General features: G+C 35.0%; 1 protein-coding gene across 1 annotated transcript; it reads left to right on the top strand.

The window, feature by feature from the left end:
• The first annotated feature begins 730 nt into the window (after nt 1-730).
• inpp5jb (inositol polyphosphate-5-phosphatase Jb) lies at nt 731-25,458 on the top strand. Its single transcript, XM_051109678.1, has 13 exons — nt 731-1,166; nt 5,388-5,899; nt 10,599-10,706; nt 12,160-12,268; nt 14,379-14,495; nt 16,760-16,935; nt 17,633-17,744; nt 17,983-18,092; nt 19,171-19,372; nt 20,330-20,467; nt 20,591-20,674; nt 20,796-20,900; nt 22,270-25,458. Exons 2-13 carry the CDS (start codon nt 5,394-5,396, stop codon nt 22,582-22,584), a joined length of 2,082 nt encoding a protein of 693 aa, XP_050965635.1. The 5' UTR covers nt 731-1,166; nt 5,388-5,393; the 3' UTR covers nt 22,585-25,458.

Here is a 25,458-nt window from a genome sequence, read left to right as displayed (position 1 = left end):
TATAATGTAATTTATTCCTATGATTTAAAAGCTGATTTTTTAGCATCATCACTCTAGTCACATGATCCTTCAGAAATCATTCTAATATTCTGATTTGCTGCTCAAAAAACATTTATTGATATTATTATTTTGAAAATAGCTGAGTAGATTTTTTTTTTTCAGGTTTCTTTGAGAAGTATAAAGTTCAGAAAAACAGCATTTATCTGAAATAGAAATCTTTTGTAACATTATAAATGTCTGTATCATCACTTTTGATTAATTTAAAGCATCCTTGCTAAATAAAAGTATTCATTTCTACAAGTATTTTCCGACATAATATTTGTAAGAATGTAACAAAGGTTAAAAATTCCACATTTGACTTTCATTTGCTATTCATTTGCTATTATATTATCTTAGTGTATGGAGAATGGTTTTCATTCTCGCCATCATTTGCATACTTAACTGTGCTCGGTCTTTCTTTTCATTGGTAGTATGGTGTCGAGAACAGAAAAAAAAGATGCTCGCTGATTGTCATGACAACGGCAAAGCGTTCTCATGCGGCATTTAATTTACACCGCAACAAAGCTGAAATCAATGCTAAATGCTAAACCTAGACCTTTAACCTTTCGGCTGCATGCTCTGGTATAAATGCAAATATAATCTATATCCATAGCGGAGCTTCAGCGGGAGCCCATGTGACAAGAGCGTTACGTCCGCGCTGATTAAATCTCTGACGAAAGCAACGCCAGCAGCTCTGCTGCAATAAGCGGACGAAGCGCGAGCAGCAGATCTGAAGGACAGCAGTGACCGTTCGCGTCTGTCATTGACAGCATGCGCTGCGGTTTGCTCGGCGAAACCAATTCACGTCGAAGAACATCCCCAGATGAAAGGCACTTGCCTTCGGCGACCCATTTTCTCCTTTCGCTAAACCTCAAGGTCCTTCGCCGTTAATGTAACAGGAAGAACGGGCGCTGATGTGACACATTGGATCTGCCTATTGGGTGAACGCGCTTTCACATTTATCAGCTCGGACAGTATTGTCGCGTAATAATGAGCTTTTTTGATGTCTGCGAAGCTGACTGAACACGAATATTTGTATCTGTAAGTCTGGTTTCCAGCGGTGCACATCAGATTTCCTGTCAACATACCACCAATTTTCTTTAGTCTGTCTTGATCGAGGAAATTGGGTAAGAAACAGACTGATGCACACACTCATTACTTAAAACTGTGGTATGTAATAAAGCACAAGAGCAAACATGCAGAGTGCTTGCACAAATATGATATGTTTGATAAATCGTACATAATTCAATAATGTAATGTTTGTAGTGTTGTTGTTATTATTATTACAGCTGTGTTTATATGCATTTAGAATGGACCCAAGTGCTGTGTATGTTTCTCATTGCTTCAGTGGTGTTTAACTGACACTCGATTGTTTACATGCTTTTATTTTGTGTTTATAATTTTTACAATATGTTTTTTTTTTTTTTTTTTTTTTTTTTTTTATAAAAGTATAAATGTGTGGTATCTATATGTGTTTGAAAAAGAAATGCATGGGCTTTTGTGTATCTGTGGCTTTATTCAGAGGTTGAAAGGCCATAGCAAACAGCTTTGTGCAATGTAATTAGCACTATCAAATATCCAATGATTCACAAGCTTCTTCGTCCGTCCTCTGTTGAAACACACAGACATAGAAGTAGGTCATAATGCACATTATTATAAGGTGACCTTCAGCATTTTCTGCGTCTCCAACTTAACGTCTGTAACCATGATTCGAAAGTATGAGAGTATTTACATTGCAAATATATATTACCACAGCTAAAACAACAATGCACTACATGTAGTTAAGTAATGTGCAATGATTTTAATTATACTTATCTATCTATCTATCTATCTAGCTATCTAGCTATCCAGCTGTCTATCATCCATCTAGCTATTTACAAACACACATTCAAATGCATACACACTGCTGGAATTTTGCATGCATCATTCATGTGGGTGTTTGTGTATATATGCATATTCAAATACATACACAGTGACTCATTGCATTCAGGGTCATTGCTAGGTGGAGTCTATATTTTTGTCTCTTTTCATTTCCTGCTGGTCACATGCTTTGCGTTATTCCACACTGATAAGCAAATACCTGCAGACGTGTGCTTGACTGTAACAATCTTGTCAATACAGGGAAAGCCGGTCAGGCAGGCTGAGCAAAGCTCAGCACAGTGAGGAGGAAAGTCGAAACACATTAGACACATGACTGTGTCTAAATATTTGAAATCTGGATGTGCACTATTTGTCTCAATTATTTTTGCATTTATTTGGGCGTAAGTGTGTTAGTTTTCCATTTGTCCAGTAATTGTACAAAAAGTACATCATCACACAGCCTCAGTATGCTTATAGATTCAGACTAATGGTCTTGGATAATGGTGTTTGTATTGTTGAGAGAGCTAGTGGAGGGTGTTAGTGATATTAACCCTGTAAAGCCTGACAGATTAAATAAAAATCTCTCTTTTCTTTTTAATTTAGAAAAAATAAAAGAAAAAAAAATTGATCCATAAGGATTGTATGGCTCATAAAACACCTCAGTTTTATTCAAAGTCTCAAACTAAGCAAAATATGCAGTTTGGTGCAGTTGCTAATATAGATATGACCAAGTAGCAGGATGAAAATCTGATAGCTTGTAATGTAAATACATTTATAGAAGAGTGCTTACATAAAATGCATTTAAATATCAGTATTTAAATATCCTAATAATGTGTCTTAGAAAGATGATATTTAAATACTTTTAGTTTCATGATCAAAACATATAATGCAATACAATATAATGCTGATTGAGAGATGAACAAATAAACTTTCCTCAAAAGCCAGATGATCATATTTGATACTCACATTTTAACATGACTGTTTTTTACAGGTTTTTCAAGTTTGGATCATGCTGATAATCATACAGTGTGTTTCACTTTTAATACAGCAGTCACTTTCCCTAATAACATAACTAGAGTCTAGGAAGTGAACAGTATAGCATTTAGGCATTTTTGGCATTTGCAGCATATCCAGGAGTGTTTTGAAATGAATGACTGGACTATAAGCATTGTTTCCTGTGGGTAGGGAACTTTCACAGCTGTGTCTGTTGTCTAGTCTAGTTTTTTGTCCAGCCTGTCAGCTGTCATTTCAGAGAGACTCATTTCAAACTAGAATAGACTCCCCTCAAGCTAGAGATGAAAGCCATCACCTTGGAAGAGCTTCTGTAGTATGTTTAACTGTTCAGCTATCATCCAACCAATCAATTATTAACTGAGTGTTTTGTCTGTATGTTTTTAGTGTCATCATATACTGAACATTTTACTATAAGAATTAAAAAACAGTGTGTACAGTATATCTGTTAAAGACATTTTCAAAGCCAAAATTGTTGATTACAAAACGCAGTAATCATTGCAACTCAGCACTGCTTGTGTGGTTTTGGTGAGTTCCTGATTTAACTGAAAAACCTAAATTTAAAAGGGTTATAAAAGGATTACTTCTTTGTTTGCCCAGCCAGTTTCCTGTGAAAAAGAAGTGCCTTTAATTGTATTGAATAAGCACTTCAAATATAAAAACAAATGCAGACAATATAATATTAAATAAAAGGCCATTTAAAGAGATACACAAGTTCACTTTTAAAAAGTGCACTTTGTTTTGTTGTGCTTTAAAGGAACACTCCACTTTTTTTTGAAAATAGGCTCATTTTCCAACTCCCCTAGAGTTAAACAGTTTTACCGTTTTCGAATCATTCAGCCGATCTCCGGGTCTGGCACTTTTAGCATAGCTTAGCATAGATCGTTGAATCCGATTAGACCGTTAGCATCTCGCCCAAAAATTACCATATATAATGACGATATTTTAAAACTTGACTCTTCTGTAGTTACATCATGTACAAAGATGGACAAAAAATGAAAAGGTGTGATTTTTTTTAGGTCGATATGGCTAGGAACTATACTCTCATTCTGGCGTAATAATCAAGGAACTTTACCATGGGTGCAGCAGGCGCAATGATATTACACAGCCGTCAACTCTGCTGACTGCAACTCTGCATCTACACAAACTTAGTGCCGGTCACTTTCAGGCGCTGCATAATATCATTGCGCCTGCTGCACCCATGGTACGGCAACAAAGTTCCTTGATTATTACGCCCGAATGAGAGTATAGTTCCTAGCCATATCAACCTAGAGAATCGCAACTTTTCATTTTCCGTCAGTCTTAGTACACAAAACATATTGTCATTATATATGGTCATTTTTGAGTAAGATGCTATCGGTCTAACCAGACTCAATGATCTATGCTAAGCTATGTAAAACTGTTAAACTGAACTGTTTAACTCTTGGGGAGTTGGAAAATGAGTGTTCCTTTAAATAACTACACTCCTTTTGATGCATTAAAACATACTATTACACATGTAAAGTGCCTGTACTTGATTTGCTATTACATTTGAAGTTAATTTATTTTAAATGTGCTAAATTTCAACTTCATGATTACAAATGTCTGTAATTACAAATATGTTTAAGCGCATGTCATATACTTTTAAACCGAAATGACATTAATGTCAGGGATACACATATGTGTTTCTGTCTGGTTCTTAGAGATTTGAATTAGTGCTTACACTGACCCATTAAATATAACTATGAAAAATAAAATAATTAATAATAGAACTATTATTATTAATGCACTTTATTTGTTTTGGATTAAAATAAATAAATAAATAAAATAATAAAGTGTGATAATATTGTTATATTTGAAAATAAAAAGTGAATATTAAATAAAAATAAAATTATTTCTAGTATTTATAGTTATTAGCAAAATTGGTTGATCTAAAAGAGTGATTAATCATCAACAGCTGTCAACCATGTTGGTATATGCAAATGAGTGGTCTCAACTTATTTACCCAGTGTTTCTTTAATTCGGTTGTGAATGTGCACGCAGAATATAATGTACATATTTCAAAGAAATAAAATTGTAAAATTACATGTGTACTTTTATTCAGATGTACTTAAGTCTTACTTTAAAAAGCACTCTAAAATGGCATTTAATAAAAATTTCAACTGTAATACAGTGCATTTTCATTTCATTCTGATTAGTATTCAATTAAGTGTCTGAAACATGACATTCAGTTTATACAGCATATTATTTCTGTACTCTTTTAAAAAGTATGCTGAAGTGTGCATCTTTTTAACAAGGTGTTGCTGTTTACATAATTTCATTCAAACCATTCAGACACATTTTTTATTTGGAAATAAATGGGAATAGTATATACATATGTATATAAGAGTATATGATTTTATCAGCAGTTTTACCAAGGAAAAAATTGAAAATCTAGTTAAACGTGGTTAAAATACACATGCTGATTGAGCCACTATTTTTTTTTTTTTTTTTGCTAGATAAGGATGGAACCAGAGCAGCAAATTCAAAGCCAGTGCAAGACTAATGATCTGGCATCATCTGCGCAACCAAAAGGACCAGCAGAAACGTCTTCTTCCTCCACATTTTCTCCTGCCCCTTCTACACCACCGACGGCTCCAGCCAGGCCCCGCCGGCCTCAGAGGAGCCCGCGAGTGGAAGGATCTATCGACGTATCGGAGCCCAAGCCTCCAGAATCTCCTAAACTGCAGCAGCTAAGCAGCCATGCTGAACCGTCCGAGCCCGACAGCTCCAAACACCCCTCAGAACCTCAATCTCAACTCACTGTTGACCATGGAGCTCCACGTTTGACTGAACAGAAATTTTCAGGACATACTGCAGTGTCTCGGAGCCACATTGCAATGAGGGCCGCCTCGCTTCCTCAGGCCCCGTCATACAGACCACCACCTACAGATCCCGCTCTTCACCCGCAGAGGGCCCTATCTGTTGCTGGGACTGCCGACACTCAGCCGCAGGTGGTGGAGGATTTCAGGTACGGTTTCAACTTTGTGTTATATTGTGGTTTCAGTCTCAACCTGCAGTTTCTTAACAAGACTGAAAATATTACTTTAAAAAATGCTGCATAAGTGCTTAAAAGACACTTTTTCATTTTCACTTTTTCATCTAACATTTACAATGTTAAACCTTTATTACTTATATTTTAGTTACTGACTATAAATAGTATGGAAGCTTGCTTCTGTCACTGAAGAACTGCGAGATATAAACTCACAATTACGAGTCAGAATTGTGAGATATAAACTTATAATTGTTAGAAAAAAGTCCTTTTTCTTCAGAATTGGACTGTATAACTCGCAATTGCGAGTTTACATCTTGCAATTCTGAGAAAATAGGTCAGAATTGTGAGATATAAACTCTCAATTACAAGAAAAAATTCTGAATTGCAATGACTTAAAATTGCAAGTTTATATTTTGCAATTCTGACTTTATGATGCACAGTTGTGAGTTTATATTCTGCAATTCTGATAAAAAAGTCAGAATTGTGAGATAAAAAGTCACAGTTACAGGCTTCCATAAAGTAGGGCTGGGTGTTATGGCCAAAAAATGATCGCAACAATCAATATCTAGAATTATGACAATAAATGTCAGATCTTTAACTGTAATTTTTTTTTTTTTTGATGGTGGTGGATTATGGTTTCAAACTACTATTAATGTCAGAACATGATAAATGCTTGCCGAACCATGAGACGTAGTACATTTCAGTAAGGTGGACTGTTTCTTTCAACATACCTTCTGATGTTCAGTCATGTTTATTTCGTGGGATAAGAAGAAAAGATGATCGGTTCACCTGCCGCTTGAGCTACAGCGATCAGTCACATTAAAGAGCATCACATTAAAGAGAATTGTTTCATATTAAAAGTAACAAAGCACAAAGCTATGATTGGATAACTCAAAATGTTGGTTGCTGAAGTTTTGGCACATCACTAATTTGGATAGTGCACAAAAATTATCCAGAACATTTGTCAAACATGTTGAGGTAAATTATATTGAGATCACTATTGTTATCTGTCACAATGTGCTGTCAGAAACAACACCCAGGAGCACGAATATAGATGTCAAATGTCTTTTAATAAGGAAAACCACAATCCACAATTTAGGCTTGAGTTGGCACACATACATCACGAGTAGACCCGACAAAACAAAAATGAACAACCGGAAACTAAATACACAGGGTAATTACTAAACACATGGATTCATCAATTAACTAAATAAGTACAGGAACGTGACCAAATAAGGCAAAACAGGAAACGAAACCATGGCAACACAAGATGAAACAGGTTTATAGTCCTGACATTATTGTTTGATTGTACAGCACTATGTATAAAACCAATATATTTTGAAAATATTTGGGATTCTGTGAAACAAAATCAACTGCTGTGATTGGTGGAGCTCTCTTTTGGATTATGGATAGTGTAGTTCTTCATTGGAAAATTTTTAAAAATCTACTTCAGAACTACACTAATGGCTTTTACATAAGCGTATATTATTACTTGACAACCTTAAACCTCATGGTTGGTCTGTCTTGTGGATGAAATTTTTCCCTCTGGAAGCCGACTGTTGTACTCTGTTCTGCTGTTGGGTGAACAAGTGAACTTAAAGACCTTGATTAGCCAGTTCAGAAATATTTTACTTTAGTACTTGCCAAGGTTGCTAAGTGCAGGTTTGTTCATTTCTGCTGGCTGAACTGTAGATACTTGCACATCTACTACCATATTCCACATTATTACAGCTCAGGCATTTTGGCATTCAGAGCACCTACAAACAGGACATTCAGTTACTCATAAGAACACAGATTATTTCCACTTTTACTTTTTAAAACAATAAATGATGTTTTTAACATTAATGTGAATTATCTTGAACTTGAATTTGCTTAAATATATATATTTTCCTTTCTGAATGTGGATCATGAATGAATAAAATATACACTACCACTCAAAAGTTTGGGATCTGTATGATTATAAAATGTTTTTAAAATATTTTGCTCACCATGGCTGCATTTATTTGATCAAAAATACAGTGTCCTATTTGAATGTATTTTAAAATGTAATTGCTGTGATCAAAGCTGAATTTTCAGCATCATTACTCCAGTCTTCAGTGTCACACGATCCTTCAGAAATCATTCTAATATGCTGATTTGCTGCTCAAGAAACTTTTCTGATTATTATTATTATTATTGAAAACAGTTTAATATTTTTGTGGATATATTTTTTTCAGGATCCTTTGAATATAAAGATCAAAAGAACAGCATTTATTTAAAATAGAAATCCTTTGTAACATTATAAATGTCTTTACTCACTTGATCAATTCAGTGTATCCATGCTGAAAAAAAAAGATTAATTTTCTAAATGTATAAAAAAAAACTAACTGATCCCAGACATTTTAACATTGTTTTTTTTTTTTTTACCACTAACCTGCAGCAGTCCAGTGTGCTTAATCAAATTTTGAATCCATTTAAGACGGTGCAAAGAGAAGAGCTTTTCTCCATCGTCTTATAACAGGATTGTTTGTGTATGCGTGTGTTGCTTCTCTTTTAAAGTCATAGAAAAAAACACAGAAATGGTTGAATGAATGCTGTACCTACGTTTAACATATTTAACATTGAACATTACACAAAATAACGATTAATTTCATGCAAATAAACAAAGGGTATGTTTGTTGGAAATTACTGTTGGATGAATGAGTTCATCAGGTCTCAGACACACAGAGTGGTAGTTTAGAGTGCTGACAACCTTTACCAGTCTCCTTTTGGCCTCCTGGAATTTGTGCTGCAGACTGATCTGTGCTGAAAAAATCTTGTTTGTAATATAAACTATCTTGTATGTTTACCAGCCCCTGCTTTCTCAGATCAGCTTGGGCTGGATTAAAGCTTCATGTTTTATTGAGTTTGACAATTCTGTACCGCAGCAGTGTTCACAATATCTCGTCTCATGTCTCTAAATAAGATGTGGATCTTTAAATCTTCTCACAGACACTCACACTCACTTCTCACAACTCAACTGCAAAATGAAAATTTGTCATGCAGCTTAATGCAAGTAGTCCATTTCTTAATATAATAATCTGCTGTCACTCATTCAGTAATGGTACACATAATTTTATTTTAGCTTTTTGAGGTCAGAGATCCAGGCAAGATTACATTTGAAGCACATATGCTTTCGACACATAGTATACCTCCATCAAATACTTTTACTTCAAACTCGCTAAATCCCACCCTCAGCCCAATCAGAAGTACCAGTACTTAGGTAGAAACCTGCTTGTTTTAAAGAAAAACGTCACATGGACTTAGAGGCTTTTGCATCTGAACTCTTCATATACAATCTCACATAGTTATTAACCTTTTGAGATATTCAAGAATATAAACAGATTAAAGGAATAATTCATCTAAAAATGAGAATTTGCAGAAAATGTACTCTCCCTCCAGTCATCAATGATGTGGATGAGTTTGTTTCTTCATCAGATTTAGAGAAATGTAACATTACATCACTTGCTCACCAATGGATCCTCTGCAGTAAATGGGTGCCGTCAGAATGAGGCCCAAACAGCTGATTAAAAGCATCACAATAATTCACAAGTAATCCAGTCCAGTCCAAAATGCAAGTCCATAATCCGTAATAATGCTTCCTTAAGTAAAAAAAGAAAAAAGAAAAAAACATCTCTTGTCCTCTCACATCAGAATCATAACACATCAAAAGACATATTTTTAGAGCTGTTTGAACTGTTTTGGCTTGTAAACTGTGTTTGTAATCTGTGTAGATTTCTCTCTGATTCAGACAAGATGATTTTTGCAATATTATGGATAGAGGACTCGGATTTTAGCCTAAAACAGTGGTTTTAGGTTTACATTTTAGGTCGTAATGATGGATTTGTTTCTTACAAACATGCAACCTTTCGCTTCTCAGGGCATTAATTGATGGACTGGAGTGGTGTGAATTACTTGTGGATTATTGTGATGTTTTTATCAGCTGTTTGGACTCTCATTCTGACGGCACCCATTCACTGCAGAGGATTTCACATTTGTGAGCAAGTGATGTAATGCTATATTTCTCCAAATCTGATGAAGAAACAAACTCATCTACATCACTGATGGCCTGAGGCTGAGTACATTCTTATTTCTGGGTGAACTATTTTTTTGAAATTATATAAATGTGAGGCTTGCTGGTTGAATATGCTGAATATTTATATATTCCTAGCATTGTGAGATGATTTACTAAGTTCAGTGAGATGATTTACTAACATGTTTAACTGCAGTGGAGTGATGTGATGTGACACGGCAAAACTAGGTTGCTCTTTGCGAGCGTGCAGTGTTGTGTGTAATTGTCTTGATAATGTTCTCACTCCCTTTTCATTTCTTTAGCTTGTTTATTTACTAATATGCCGCAAGGATACTTGTTTGCACTCAGTCTTCGCATGCTGTTTGTTAATTGAAAAAATGAATTATAGGCCAAACCCACAATCTGCCAGTGTCAACAGTCATGGCTTCATTCTTTCAGTGCCCCAACTAAAGATATCCAACAGCGAATAACAGGAGAAAACGCTCGCATTTGCCTTATAATACAGTTGCATACTAATGCTGTGGGATACTGTGCCCATTAACAACCAGCAGCAGAGTAACACAGATGATTGCTGTTCTTGAGCAAACTCAGCCGCTGTTCTCTAATGTCTCGTTCTGCCAACAGGGTGCACATTATCACGTGGAACGTGGGCTCAGCCATGCCTCCTGAAGACATCACTTCACTGCTGGGGCTGAATGTCGGTGATGGGAACACAGACATGTATATTATAGGGTGAGATTTCCATTAAGGGCCAATACTTTTCTAAATGAAAGTGCTCAGCATGAAAAGTGATCACAGATGCATTTCTAATGCACTTGAAAATGCAAATGTACTGCTGAAGATTTCTCAGAAAAAGGTGAGAATTCTGGATTAAGTAATTTGCAAAGGTTACTGTTGATTTTTCCAGAAATTATATTTTCAGCATTATGCTTCACCAATATTCATATTAGTAGTCAAAAGGTATTGTTTTCTGTATGCCATGTGCGACAGTCATTTAATCCTGTTACAGATAGTTTTGGTTAAATATAAAAAATAGTAATATTTTGAAATATATTCACATTGAAAACAGCCCACTTTTTAACTCTAATAATATTGTAAAATGTCCATTTGTAAAACCAGTCACAAGGATCAATTTTGGAGTAAATAAGTTTTCCAATAAAGTATGGTTTGTTAGAATAGGACAGTGTTTGGCCAAGATACAACTATTTGAAAATCTGGAATCTGAGGGTGCAAATAAAATTTAAATATTGAGAAAATCGCCTTTAAAGTCGTCCAAATGAAGCTCTTAGCAATGCGTATTACTATTCAAAATTTAAGTTTTTATATATTTATGGTAGGAAATTTATAAAACTTGATCCTTACTTAACACTTTAACTGTCACCGTCCCTTCTGTGGGACGTTTACTTCACCATATTACAAATAAATCCTAATGTAATCATGACAAACTATACATGGTTGGAAAGGTCTAACACCTAAATAGATATTTTACGATATTTTAGTGTTACAAATTATGTAGGAAAAGTAATAGATTAATATATGTTAAGAGAGCAACTTAAAAAATCTACATCATAACAAGAGTTCTGACCTTTGTCACAAAATACTTTTTTTTTCGCCTTTTTCCCTATCATGTTTTAGAAATCATAAGAAATTATATATCAGTCCAAAACTTAAAATTTCAAAATTAATCCTTTGAAAGGCATTTTAAAATCAGACATTGCATTACCACGGAAAATGTACATTAAAATCATATTATTATTCATTCATGAATTATAAAAATTTAAGTCTGGATAGTGCATTTTGATGTCTGTGTTCAAAAATGGCAGTGGCAGTTAAAGGGTTAATATCCTAATGGTTTTTGGCATAAAAGAAAAATGTATAATTTTGACCCATACTATGTTTTTTTGGCTATTGCTACAAATATACCCGTGCTACTTAAGACTGGTTTTGTGGTCCAGGGTCACATTTACACATAATTTAGTTTAAAACACGTGTTCATCAGAATAGATGAAGTTAGTATGTTATAATGTGAAGGTCATAATCTAGGACATGACCTACATAAGCACACTAGAGATACAGTACAATCCACCGCCTGCCTTGAGGTCTGTTCTACCTCTCCTGTCTGATATGTTTCTGTCCTTTAAATTTAACTTCATCTCCTGCCTGTATTTCTTTTCCCCTCTCTCAGCTTACAGGAAGTGAACTCTATGATCAACAAACGACTCAAAGATGTTCTTTTCACTGACCAGTGGAGCGAAGTCTGCATGGACGCTCTCAGCCCCTTTGGATATGTACTGGTCAGTAATGTTCCCTGTAGACACACACACAGACACACACACACACACACACACACACACAGAGACACACATAGAGACACATCCATAAAGTTGTCATTAGAGCCTCAGGGGTCACATTATGTAATAGTGAGTGGCTGAGGATGAAAATCTCTTTGCTGGTGTTTGTCTCTGTCATGCAGCTCATGTTTCTAGACTCCTCCCTCATTTTATCTGGCTTTATTTTGTTGTGGAAAAATAATCCCATATAAAAACAATGTGACATACTACACATTGTTGCATGCAATATATAGTGTTTATATACGAGTATTTATAGACTTCTGCTTAATCACAAAATGGAAGGACCAGTAGAACTCATTGCATTATAGACAGTATTATTTTAGTATCATTAATATACTATTACAGTTTTTGTTAATGTTCGCCATTTTTTTCTTATGTCATACATACAGTTGAGGTCAAAAGTTTACATCCCCCTTTCAGAATATGCAAAATGTTAATCATTTTACCAAAATAAAAGGGATCATACAAAATGCATGTTTTTTTAGTACTGACCTGAATAAAATATTTCACCTAAAATATATTTACGTATAGTCCACAATAGAAAATAATAGCTGAATTTATAAAAATGACCCCATTCAAAAGTTTACATACACTTGATTCTTAATACTGTGTTGTTACCTGAATGATCCACAGCTTTTTTTGTTTAGTGATAGTTGTTCATGAGTCCCTTGTTTTGCCCGCTGTTCTTCAGAAAAATCCTTCAGCTCCCACAAATTCTTTGGTTTTCCAGCATTTTTGTGTATTTGAACCCTTTCCAACAAGGATTGTATGATTTTGAGATGACTGAAGGACTCATATGCAACTATTACAGAAGGTTCAAACACTCTCTGATGCTCCAGAAGGAAAAAATATGTATTAAGAACCGGGGGGTGAAAACTTGAATTTGAATATCAGTGTAAATTTCACTTATTATGTCTTCTGGGAAACATGTATGTATCTTCTGGAGCCTCTGAAGGGCAGTACTAAATTAAAAAAAAAAAAAAAAAATGATATTTAGGCAAAATAATAAAAATGTACACATCTTATCTGATGTTCAAAAGTTTTCACCCCGGCTCTTAATGCATTGTTTTTCCTTCTGAAGCATCAGTGAGTGTTTAAACCTTCTGTAATAGTTGCATATGAGTCCCTCAGTTGTCCTCAGTGTGAAAGATGGATCTTAAAATCATACAGTCATTGTTAGAAAAGGTTCAAATACAAAAACAAAGAATTTGTGTGGTCTGAAGTATTTTTCTGAAGAACAGCAGGCAGTTTAACTGTTCAGGACAAACAAGGGACTCATGAATAACTATCACTAAACAAAAAACACAGCTGTGGATCATTCAGGAACAATACAGTATTAAGAATCAAGTGTATGTAAACTTTTGAACGGGGTCATTTTTATAAATTCAACTATTGTTTCTTTTGTGGACTATATGTAAATATCTTTTATATAAAATATCTTATTCAAGTCAGTACTAAATAAACAATAACATGCATTTTGTATGATCCCTCTTATTTTAGTAAACTAACAAATTTTGCGGATTCTGAAAGGGGGCGTAAACTTTTGACCTCAACTGTATAGTTGTTTGTATATGTATAGTTTTTATAAATTTGTATTTATTAGTTTTAGCTTGTTTAGTTTGAGTTATTTTAGCACTTCAAGTTAAGGTAAACACAAAAAAGTTTTTTTCTAATTTATTTTACTTTATTTTATTTTATTTCAGTTCACAATTAATTTGTATTAAATTACTATTTTTGTAGTTTTAATTTTAGTTGACTCTAGTAACCTGGTTGTAGAAAACCTTCTGATTATTAATCATATGAATGAGCCTTTTTTATGTCAGTTGTAATAAATTTGAGTTTATTAAAGTTTTTGTTATTTGAGTTTTAGTTTTATTTCTCTCTCTAAAAGAGAGCAAGCGATAGGTCCTCAGGTTGTGTGTTTTTATAAACCGGGCTCCATTTTAAGACAGTAAATTAACTGGATGCAGGAAGTGTGTCCATTTCTTCTAATTCACTTTCATTCTGCTTATCTGCTACTGATATGTCTGTGTGTGTTTCTGTCTGTCTGTAGGTCACATCTCAGAGGATGCAGGGAATGCTGTTGCTGGTCTTCGCCAAGTACTTTCACCTGCCGTTCCTGAGAGGCATTCAAACGCAGACCACTCGCACCGGCCTCGGCGGGATCTGGGTACGTTATCGGCGCTCGGACCTTTTCATGGCCACAGTCTCATACTTTCCCTTTCTGATGTAAATACGCAGTTATTTGGTAGAATGCCACCTTTCTGTATCACAATATTTCTCTGCTGATACGCCTACCAGCGTATGCTGGGCATTGGATCCTCATGTGCAGATATATGAAAGGTTACAGGAACCTGTTAACGAGGTTCTGTCACATATCTCAAGCAGTGTGTTACTGAAATATTAATCATGTGCTGAACAGCTAATGAATAGAAAATGATGCCGTCATAATGATAAACTCACCTCTCACAGCAAGAATTAAAGTGACAAATTTTATAACAAAGTTAGTGATTGACCTACTGAAGCCAGACTGTTTTCCCCCTGGGTATTAATAAGTTATAAAGTAAACTCCAAGTCACATTCATCTGAATTTATGGAGCATAAACTTTTATAGGCAGTCTCTAAAATCTGACAAATTTGATGAACAATGCAGGATATTTAAAGCTGATGAAATAATCTCTTTTAAGATTTTTAAAGAATATTAAGAAACACTTCCCCTGAAGCCTTTAAATATAAAATGTATTACAAAAGTGTTTTTGATGCAGTGAGGTTTTGATTGAATGCATTATATGATCTCATGAATAATTGTAATCCCAGTTATAATACATTGTAATTATTTATTGTTGCTCTTTTAGAAAGTATAATGCATTAAAACATTTAGAAAACAACACATTTCAAATGTCAAACAAGCAATCTGCAAATATCATGATGCATTTCAACTTTGGTTACAATTACTAATGAAAATATGTGTTATGAATACCTATATATAATGTATTATAAGTAAAGCCTTTGAGTGAAGGGGTATTGCATTTTAATAAGAGAGCACAATTTAAAGTAGTTAAGTTATAATTGAATTTTATAGTTAGGCTAAATTAAACTTTCCAGTAAATTAATTCAGACACTTGCATGCAGTCCTATATAAAAATGTTGGAATGCATTGCATTCAATAACTACATTTCAAATCAAAGGGGAGAATATAAATTTCACAAACACATTCATCAAGCAAAACACTTATGGTTGTGAAACATAATGGACTGATCATTACTGTCTTCATACATCCACAACAAATCACCAGTTTGTTTGAAGTCATTACAGACGCTCTACAGACACACAAGTAACTTGTGTCTGCATATGCTACATGGTGTAACATTTCGCTTCTTTTACGATGAACTTCACTGCATTGTTTGAAATTCATAAATTGTAAGTGTGTCCAAATTCTTTTTAGAACCTCTGTATAATTTAATATTTTAAATAATTTAAACAAATGCAACTGGGAGAAGTGTTTGTGGATTATTTTCTAGCTGCTACACGGCAGTTTCTATAAAGAGTGTGTATTTCAGCTACTGAAATCTATGGTAAGATAATATATTTCACAGACGATATGCTGTGACATTTTGACATTTACTCAGTTTGTCTCATAATTCAGCACAGCAGCGCATGTTTCATCAGAGGTCTGGATTCTAATGACTGATTGCCATGGTTACGGCACACCTGTTCCATATTTTGATTAATTAGTTACCATTTCTGTTCTGCTCGTCTGAGTCAAGTTTTTCCTGCAGATCTTATTGGAAAGATCTGCAGATAAATGCATGTACATCACAAAATTCTGCACGTGCTCCAACACCCGTGCATATTTTTATTATATAGTTTGACTCATTTTATTATGCCTTCATTTCCAAAAAGACAGTTGCACTTTAAATATTTAACGTTATTTACCATATACAGTTCCACAGCATTTTGCATATGCTTCTCCACGAATCATTGTTAAAAAAAAGGGGTAAATGAATACCTTGTGTTTCCAGTTATAAGTGTGGTTGTGACCAGTGCTATTCAGTGTCATTTATATGCTATTGCAGTTTTTGGTAATATTCTGAATATTCTGAGTTTTAATTCAGTTAAATAATTAGTTACAATTATTCATATGATCATACGATCCATTATAAGGTGCAATACAATGCATAATTAATGCATTAAAATTACTTTTAAAATGCATTATATAAAGTGTTTGTTTTTTTTTGTTTTTTCATGTAGTGATTTATTTATTTATTTGTTTGTTTGTTTGTAGTGTTTTAGAACAATAACCCTGGTCTGAGGTTAAAAAAAAACTATAGGTTCAGGGGAAAAAAAACTATAGTTCAGAACTGTTTAGAATTTCTAAGGTAATCAGGACTTCATGAGAAAAATGAACTGATCTCTTACTCTCTGGTTCTGCAGGGGAATAAAGGAGGCGTTAGCGCTCGCATGAACGTGTTTGGCCATTCGATCTGTTTCTTGAACTGTCATCTGCCCGCACACATGGAGAACTCAGACCAGCGCATGGAGGACTTCGAAAGCATCCTGCAGCAGCAGCAGTTTGAAGGACAAGCTGCTACGGGCGTCCTGGATCACGAGTAAGGCACACACACCATACGATCATCAAAGTATAAACACGCAGTAATGATATTACTGCAACCATATTTCATTCCCATCACGGCCGTACAAAGTGTAACTAAGTGAGCCACAATTCTTTGCACATTTATTATAATTCATAATTATTTATCCCACCAACAGATGGTGCCGATGTATTAGTTTCTGTGCTTCTCAACTACTTTTGCTTCTGGTCACAGATTTTATATTAGAAAAACAGTTGTGACTCAACTTGCACTTCATGCAAAATTAAAATAAAAGAACATGCATCTACAATAAAACATTTTTTTTTATATATATTATAGTGACAGAGATATCCATGTCTAATTCTGTTTATGCTTTTCTTGTTCTGCAGTCTGTCCATGATGGTGTATGCATCACTTGTCTAGCATCTACCAATTGACAGCTTAATTTACTACAAACACCATAGAGTTTGACTGCATTGTCTACATTTTTTATAATTTTTTTTACAAATTTAATATTCGAATGAGTGGTCGACATGTGCTAATGCTCTACTGATGGTTAGATCTATTTACGTTTTTTATTAGACCATTTTGTTGTGTTTTCTCATGTTAGTGGAGTTTATGATTATATGACCAAGTAAATTATTTAAACTGGCCATATGACCTTGAAACTAATATTGAAATCTGTATGATGTGACTCATGGACAAATATTTGCAGTGTGGTTTTCTGGTTTGGAGACCTGAACTTCCGAATCGAGGACCTTGATATGCAAGTTGTGAAAGCAGCCATTGACAATAACAAACTGTCCACATTATGGGAAAAAGACCAGGTGAGTCCCTCTGAATGTCAAAGATTGTGTTTTTACAGATAACATTATGTCAGTATTATGAAAACATGAAATGCCGTTGAGGTAAGAGCAACTGTTTTGTATTTAGGTAGGCATTTAGGTACCTTTATGTTTAGGTCATGACATTGACAAAGCACAATGCAATTTAAATGTTTGTTTAATCGATATGTTTCCCTGTGCTAGTATAGTGACACTTAGATTTGTCCTCTTTGTGTTGCAGCTGAACATGGCTAAAGACAGTGAGACGGTGCTTGAAGGCTTCCACGAGGGGCCGCTTAAATTCCCTCCTACGTATAAGTTTGATGTGGGTACAGACACGTACGATACCAGGTAAAATGGAAAATATTTAATGCATTTAGATCTGTAAATTATTTATTTGAAATCATGTACTAAAAATAGTTGAGGACTTGTAAAGGGACAATTAACTAACTATTAACTATGACTTTTGCCTCAGTAAACTCTAAATTTGCTTCTTATTAATAGTAAGGTAGTTGTTAGGTTTAGGTTTGGGGTGGATTAAGAGATCTGAACTATGGTCATGCAGAATAAGGCAGTAATATGTGCTTTATAGGTACTAACAGTGTTAGGGGTTATGTATAAGTAACGCAAGTTATGTAATCAGATTACTTTTTTTGAAGTAACTAGTAAAGTAACACATTACTTTTGAATTTCTAAGAAAATATTTGAGGTACTTTTTCCAATAAGTAACGCCAGTTCCTTTTTTTCCCCATTTATTGAAAAGTTTTCTGTTGGGAAATTGGGAGTAAACATGATGTTACTGTAGTTCTAGATTAAATGTAAATATGCATTATTCATCTAACTCACAAAAACAGATTCAGTATTCCTCAAAATAAATAAAAACAGTGAAATGCAAACTTAGAATATGTCGCAAACCTTCAATAATTCAATATGTTAAATAAAACAAATATCCTTTATGTATTTAATCCCATTTTATTAACCAGTGTCTTTGCTGCTGACCTTCGATGATCCGACCATACTAATAAGCAAAAATTACTTAGATAAACTAACATTTGTGCTTCATTTTTTTATAGCTGAAGAGTGATCTTCTCCTGCATGAATGTATATTTCTTTCAGCCTGAGGTGAATTCATTTCACTTTTGGTGTAAAAGGGCTTTTACGTTAGAATTGTTTTATATTAAAAACAAAGAAGCAAGCCCTGCCCAGATTTAAAAAGTAACGCAAAAGTAACATAACACATTACTTTCCATAAAAAGTAACTAAGTAATGTAATTAGTTACTTTTTAAGGGAGTAACGCAAAATTGTAAAGCATTACTTTTAAAAGTAACTTTCCCCAACACTGAGTACTAATAAGCTAATAAGCAACTCGTTACTAGTGAGAATTGGTCTTTAGGTGTTGTTACTTAAGTGAATCTTTATCTTTCTTAGTGGTAAGAAGCGTAAGCCAGCGTGGACTGATCGTATTCTTTGGCGGATGAGGCCGATGGCTCAGGTCAGCAACAGCATGTCGAAGCGCAGCTCACTGTCGGGTCTAACCAGCGGAACCCGTGTGTCGCAGCATTTTTACCGCAGTCACATGGAGTACACCGTCAGTGACCACAAGCCCGTCTCCTCTATTTTCACTCTGCAGGTCTGTTTAATAACTAATTTCTTTTGAGGGTAATCTGAAACATCAAGAGATTAATACATTTGATGAAAATGTCCTCACCCTCTGGCCATCCAAGACATAGATGAGTTTCTTCATTACAATTTTGAGAAATGTATAATTTCATCACTTGCACTTGCTCTGCAGTGAATGGGTGCCGTCAGAATGAGAGTCCAAACAGCTGATAAAAACATCACAATAGTCCACAAGTAATCCACACCACTCCAGTCCATCAATTAATGCCTTGTGAAGCCAAAAGCGGCATGTTTGTGAGATACAAATCTATCATCAAGATGTTTTCATTTTAAACCGTTGCTTCCAGCTAAAATACTAGTTCTGGATCCATAATAACGCTTTCTCCAGTGAGAAAATCAATTTGTTTGAATCAGGAGAGAAATCTGCACAGATCAAGCACTGTTTACAAGTGAAGACAGTCCAAAACACCTCTGTGACAAATATGTGGGTGGATTTTGATGTGAAAAGAAGATGGACTTTTTTTACTGGAAGAAGCGTTATTATGAATTATAGACTCATATTTTGGACAGAAATGGCAGTTTGAAGTTAAAACTTGTTAATAATGGATTTGTTGCTTTTGGCTTGATGAACTGGAGTGGTGTGGATTACTTGTGGATTATTGTGATGTTTTTATCAGCTGTTTGGACTCTCATTCTGACGGCACCCATTCACTGCAGAGGATCGATTCGTGAGGAAGTGATGAAATCTGTTCCCATGAAGGAAAAAACTCATCTACAACTTGGATGGCCAGAGGATGAGTACATTTTTAGCATATTTAAATTTTTGTGTGAACTATTCCTTTAATGCCAAACTACACATAGTATAGTGTTATAAATGTACTAGGTTGCTGTTTCACCTGTCATGAATGTGTACACTTATCGAGAGCAACTTTCATGCACTGTGTTTAACATGTGATGGTCCTTGCAGTTCCCATATAAGGTGGACATGCCTTTGGTAACAATCTTTGTAGAGGATGAATGGAGAGAAATATCAGATGCTGTGGCCAAATTCAAAGTGGCACCCAGCTTCGCTCGAAGCTCATGGGACTGGATTGGGCTTTATAAGGTTATTTCAGTCATTTCATCAGTTCTGAGCATGTAAATGTAACAGTAAGATGGTAAATGTAGCGAAATACATATCTTTATTGTCACTTAAGTTGTTTATATGTACAAAAATGTATATTCACAGGTTGGTTTTAAACATCATAAAGACTATGTGAGTTACGTTTGGGCCAAGCAGGAAGAGTCTGATTTCCTGAGACAGGAGCACCAAGTAAGGGCAAATCAATCATTCATCCATTTAGCTGCACAAAAAAAGACATTCACTTGTGTATTTAAGTCACATACTGAAGCTTGTGAATTTTAATAAGGAGTTTTTGATTTGAATTTTCCAGGTGAATTTTACAGAGGAAGAATTGCCAAAGGATACTGGGGACTTCATACTGGGTTATTATAGCAACAATATGAGCTCCATTGTGGGCGTCACCGAGCCATTCCAGGTATACAATCTCTTTAACTTCTAATTCCAGCATGTTCTAGATAAGCAACATAAAACTCTTCTCACTGAATCAGTTAGAAACTATTATGTATTTTCGTAAACTGAAATAAAGCTGAAATAAAATGATAAATATTAGATACAAAAAAAACAATTAAAAATAAATAAATAAATATTAGATTTAAAAAGAATTAAGTTCAAAGACTTTAACTTACTGAAAATAAGATGAAACCCATAAAATGTAAGTATATATGTTTCCAGACATATTTTTTTAGAAAAATCAGGTTCAAATGTGAGTATCAAATATCATGCTTTTGAGGAAATTTTATTTGTTTATATTACAGTCATCACTGTGTTGCATTGCATTATATGTTTTGCATTTAAATGAAAATATAGCTAAGATTTTATTGGGAGGTACAGAGTGACCACTGATATCGTTTTATGTAAGTACTCGCAATTTCACCTCATTTCGAAATATTACCATTAGCAACAAAATTGCATATTTTTGCTCAGTTTTGGCCTCTGAATAGTCTGAGCTCCATATTCTCACTATTTCATACTATATGAGCAATAAAAACCTAATGTGTCAAATATGATCATTTTTAAATTTTGAAAAAAAAATTGTCTTGAATAAATTGTTCCATTTTAAAAAGTAGATGTTTTTGACTATTATTTTATGTTGTGCTTTACAGGATTAAGTTGAAGTAATAAAATTGCTCAAATTAAAATAATAAAATTGCAAAAGAAAAATGCTAAAACAGCAAAAAAAAAAAATGCTAAAACAAAAAATAAAATGAACTCAAATATGATTATCTGTTGTTGTATGAATATCTTCCCATCTTAACATGACAAAAGACTGCTTTTAAACAAAAGAACAATAAAAAAAAATAGTATCAACTTGAATATGGATATGTTTCATGAAAAAAAGACATTTAAACAACATTTAAAATAAAAAGCTAAGAAAATCACATTTTTGTAAAAGACCACGTTCAGATCAGATTCAGAGTGATGATCAAAGCATAGATGGAGTAGATTGATTCCATCAGCACCCCCCAAAACTTCACATTCTAAACCACTTCCTGGATAGACATTTAATTTGGTAATGGTCAGGCAGTTTTTATTTATATGCTGTTTAATGCTTGTTGATCACATTATGCACCTACTTACATACATAATCGCTTGTTTCTGTTTCTTATTTGGCTATTTGAAATTCCATTAATAGCAGGGAAAGAGTTCAAATGAAAACTGAAAATATTAAAAGACATGCTAATTCAAAATGTGAATAAATACTATAATAGTCTATAAACAATACTAAAATAACACCTTTTTTTAATTGAAGTTAATATGTTTCTCGTCCTTTAATATGACCTAAGATTCAACTGCCAGCGTCCACCGCAGCTGGTCTGAGTCCGTCTGACAGCTCCGACTTCACGTCTGATGATGAGGTGAAGAAGAGCGACTCCTATGACTCCAGCCCTGAGACTGAAGAGCAGCAGAGCAGCAGCTGGAGCTCCAGACGAGCCAAAGGGCCGAAGGCGAACCCCAACGAACCGCACTCCAAAGACACCGCTGCACATTCCAGTTCCAGCAGACCGGCCGGTGGGATCGGTGGCTCCTCCGATGATCCCGTCGCTACGGATGACAGCTATAACTCAGGAAAAGATGCAACCAAGCCAGAGGAACCTTAGCTAAGCACAGCACCTTCTCTGGAGGAAGATATCAGCTCGAGGCTGGCATCGCAGGTTTCTGCTGGGTCTGTGATGTCGTTGTACATTTACTGTCCTGTGATGTTGTTTGGAGATGTTGTCTTATATGTTGCAGGGCAGAAGTAAGCGTTTAGTATGTGGCGCCCTCCAGCAAACACAAGAGGGCAGACTGAGTTGTTTGTGTCTGTTCTGTGTAGTCATTCTATTCATATTCTTCTTCTCCTGTTCCTCTTTAAATGCACAAGACTAAACCTGAAACACTAAGAAACAATCTTATACATGCACAATATTAATTGATGAATATGGATTTTTTTTCCAGAATCAACCAGGGTTTAACGCACAACAGATCAACATTTCTGGTTCTTTATAGGATTTATTGGAGCAGATCCTCTTTAAGTTTTCCAGTGCTCTGTTCCAAAGTCTAGTTGAGCTGCCTATCTAGGCATCATAAGCTATGTTTCCATCCAGTGAGATGAAAAAAAGTCACTTCCTGATAAACTGGTGCCACTAAGAAAAAGGACATTTTCTGCAGCAGAAAAAATTACTGTGGGTCTTTTTCCATTTGTAATAAACTACTTGTGGCTCAGAGAGTGCAGGCGAAATGCGTTAATTATGGTGTTGTTATATTGCATTTGGAGGAGGATGCCTGCTGTCTGGGACAGTAAGACAGTTCTGGGAATTTCTCTGCATCTGCACTTTCATGACAAACTTTGGTTCAGGCATTTCAGAATGACCAAAACATCATTTCAGATGCTGTGCATGCGATCGATTTGCTGGTTAATGCAGTTATGTCATCCCATCGCGCAAAGTCACATTTAAATGTGCTTCATCAAAAAATGTATTTGTTAAATGCATTTCCATTGTAGTTTCTGCACGTTTTCTTACTGGATAAAAAACTTACCCCCTAAGTTTTTATGCATATTTTTAGAGTTTATGCGCATCTTGGCGCATCATATCCATCCTGCGTTTTTTACGCAATATCCCAAAATGCGCATAAAAATAGGTGGATGGAGACATAGCTATGGATGTGCTCCAGACTCCCAGATTTGATGCTTTCTGGTAAGATTTTTCTGGAAGATTCTGGTAAGAGGTTTTTGGAAAAGCATCACACCCCTCAAGGATAGAGCAATCCCAGAATGCACTGTGAGAAATAGCTCCATCTTATTGACTATTTCACGCAATATTTATGTGTGTTACATCAGACTCTGAGGTAATCAACAGCAAGCATTAGTCAGGTTGCTCATGGGAAGTGGTGCATTAAGAGACTTAGGAACCTGCCTTGTTAGGTATACAGCAGAGAGTGAAGCAGTTCACTAGGATTTGGAGCAGAGCTCGTGACTTCACAGTGTCATAGAAGATGTCAGGAATACTCTTCTAATGGTTACATGCTGTCGTCAGCACCTTATTATGACAGTGAAGGGTGTTGGATAACATTCACATGCTCTGAAAATGCAAATATTTATTCTCCTCAGGTTCTTGACAGGCAGACACACATAAAGGGATGACTCTTAGCTAACGAAGTACTCGGTAAAGTACAGTTTGTATATTTATTCATGTTGATTACCGTCTTAACCAGCTGTTAGCGTTTTACAATATTATAGGACAATGATGAAATCTCTTGCTCTCAAAGTTGTGACTGCTGTGCCGTCATGTTCCTGTGGTAAATGTTCGAGAAAATTATTTAAAGCAATGTCCAGCTCCTTGACCTGCTAGTTTAAAGTCACCATGAAACACACTTCACAAACCAATGTATTTTAGAATGAAACAGGATAGTCAGTGAAGGAAATACAGAGCGTTATTGGCTGGTGCTTTGTGACTTATAACCAAATAACAAATGTATAGCAGAGGCAGAATTAGTACACTTTTATGGAAGAATATAACGACAACGCTCACCATGACTCCTGTACTGTAAGGGCCGCTTCAGACAAAATATGTGTTTGTGTTCAAAAAATGGTGTACAGACGCATTTTTGGGTGCCATGTTTATATGGAAGATACTACAGCGGAATGCAAAACTGTCTTTTGTGTGAACGGCTCCTTGCGGTGCGTTCATACTAACTTTGTGTTGCGTTTGAATGGAAGAATATGAAGATTATTCTTATTTAAATGTAACGTTCACCAGTGACTCCTACACAATAAGGGCCTGTTCACACAGAATGCATTTTTGCGCTTAAAAATGTGAGACACGGCAGTATAATGAAGAAAAAGTCCTGGAGACGTGTTTTTATAATGCGGTGTCATTAGTGAGACACTCCAAAAGATGGTCAAAAAGATCCATTTGGTGCATCTTTGTAGTGAAAAAAATTGAAATTGCATTCAGATTAGCTTTTTATTACACTTCGGGCCAGTTTTACCAAACAGAGCAAATAGCATTAGAGCGTAATTCCATAAAAGTACTGATGGGAGGGTAAAATTCTGTGTGTGATTTACTGACAATGCGCAAGTTAAAGAACACAGAGACAGCCAGATCATTTCCGTAATGACCGGCACAATCTACCAAAGAGCAGTGCAAATTACCACCTGCTTTAAGACATGCTTTTTTGGGTGTTAAATAATGGCACAAACCAGTAATTTAACGATCACAAATGTTAGTAAAATGCATTGCGTGATTCATTTTAATACTCACGTATACATTTTGCATCTGTAAGGGAAACGCCTACAAATACATATTCAGTAAGGTCAGGTGCAAAAATAACTGTGTCCATGCCTTTTCAGCAATTCAGTAAAAGACAAACATTTATTAAATGTGAAGTTGACCAGTGACTCCTGCACTATGATTGTCAGTTCACACAGAATGTGTTTTTGCATTTTAAATGCGAGACACAGGGCATTGCAAATGGAATTAAAAAAACACAAA

This window comes from Labeo rohita, chromosome 5, assembly GCF_022985175.1.
Source record: "Labeo rohita strain BAU-BD-2019 chromosome 5, IGBB_LRoh.1.0, whole genome shotgun sequence".
Lineage (NCBI taxonomy): Eukaryota > Metazoa > Chordata > Actinopteri > Cypriniformes > Cyprinidae > Labeo > Labeo rohita.
This window is presented reverse-complemented; position numbering and strand designations above follow the sequence as displayed.

What these genes read in the sequence shown, in the direction of transcription:
- inpp5jb (XM_051109678.1), top strand. Translation starts at nt 5,394, where the DNA reads ATGGAACCAGAGCAGCAAATTCAAAGCCAGTGCAAGACTAATGATCTG. An exon ending in GCCCCTTTGGATATGTACTG is followed by an intron (nt 12,269 to 14,378) that starts GTCAGTAATGTT and finishes GTCTGTCTGTAG; the next exon opens with GTCACATCTCAGAGGATGCA. An exon ending in ACTGGATTGGGCTTTATAAG is followed by an intron (nt 20,468 to 20,590) that starts GTTATTTCAGTC and finishes GTATATTCACAG; the next exon opens with GTTGGTTTTAAACATCATAA.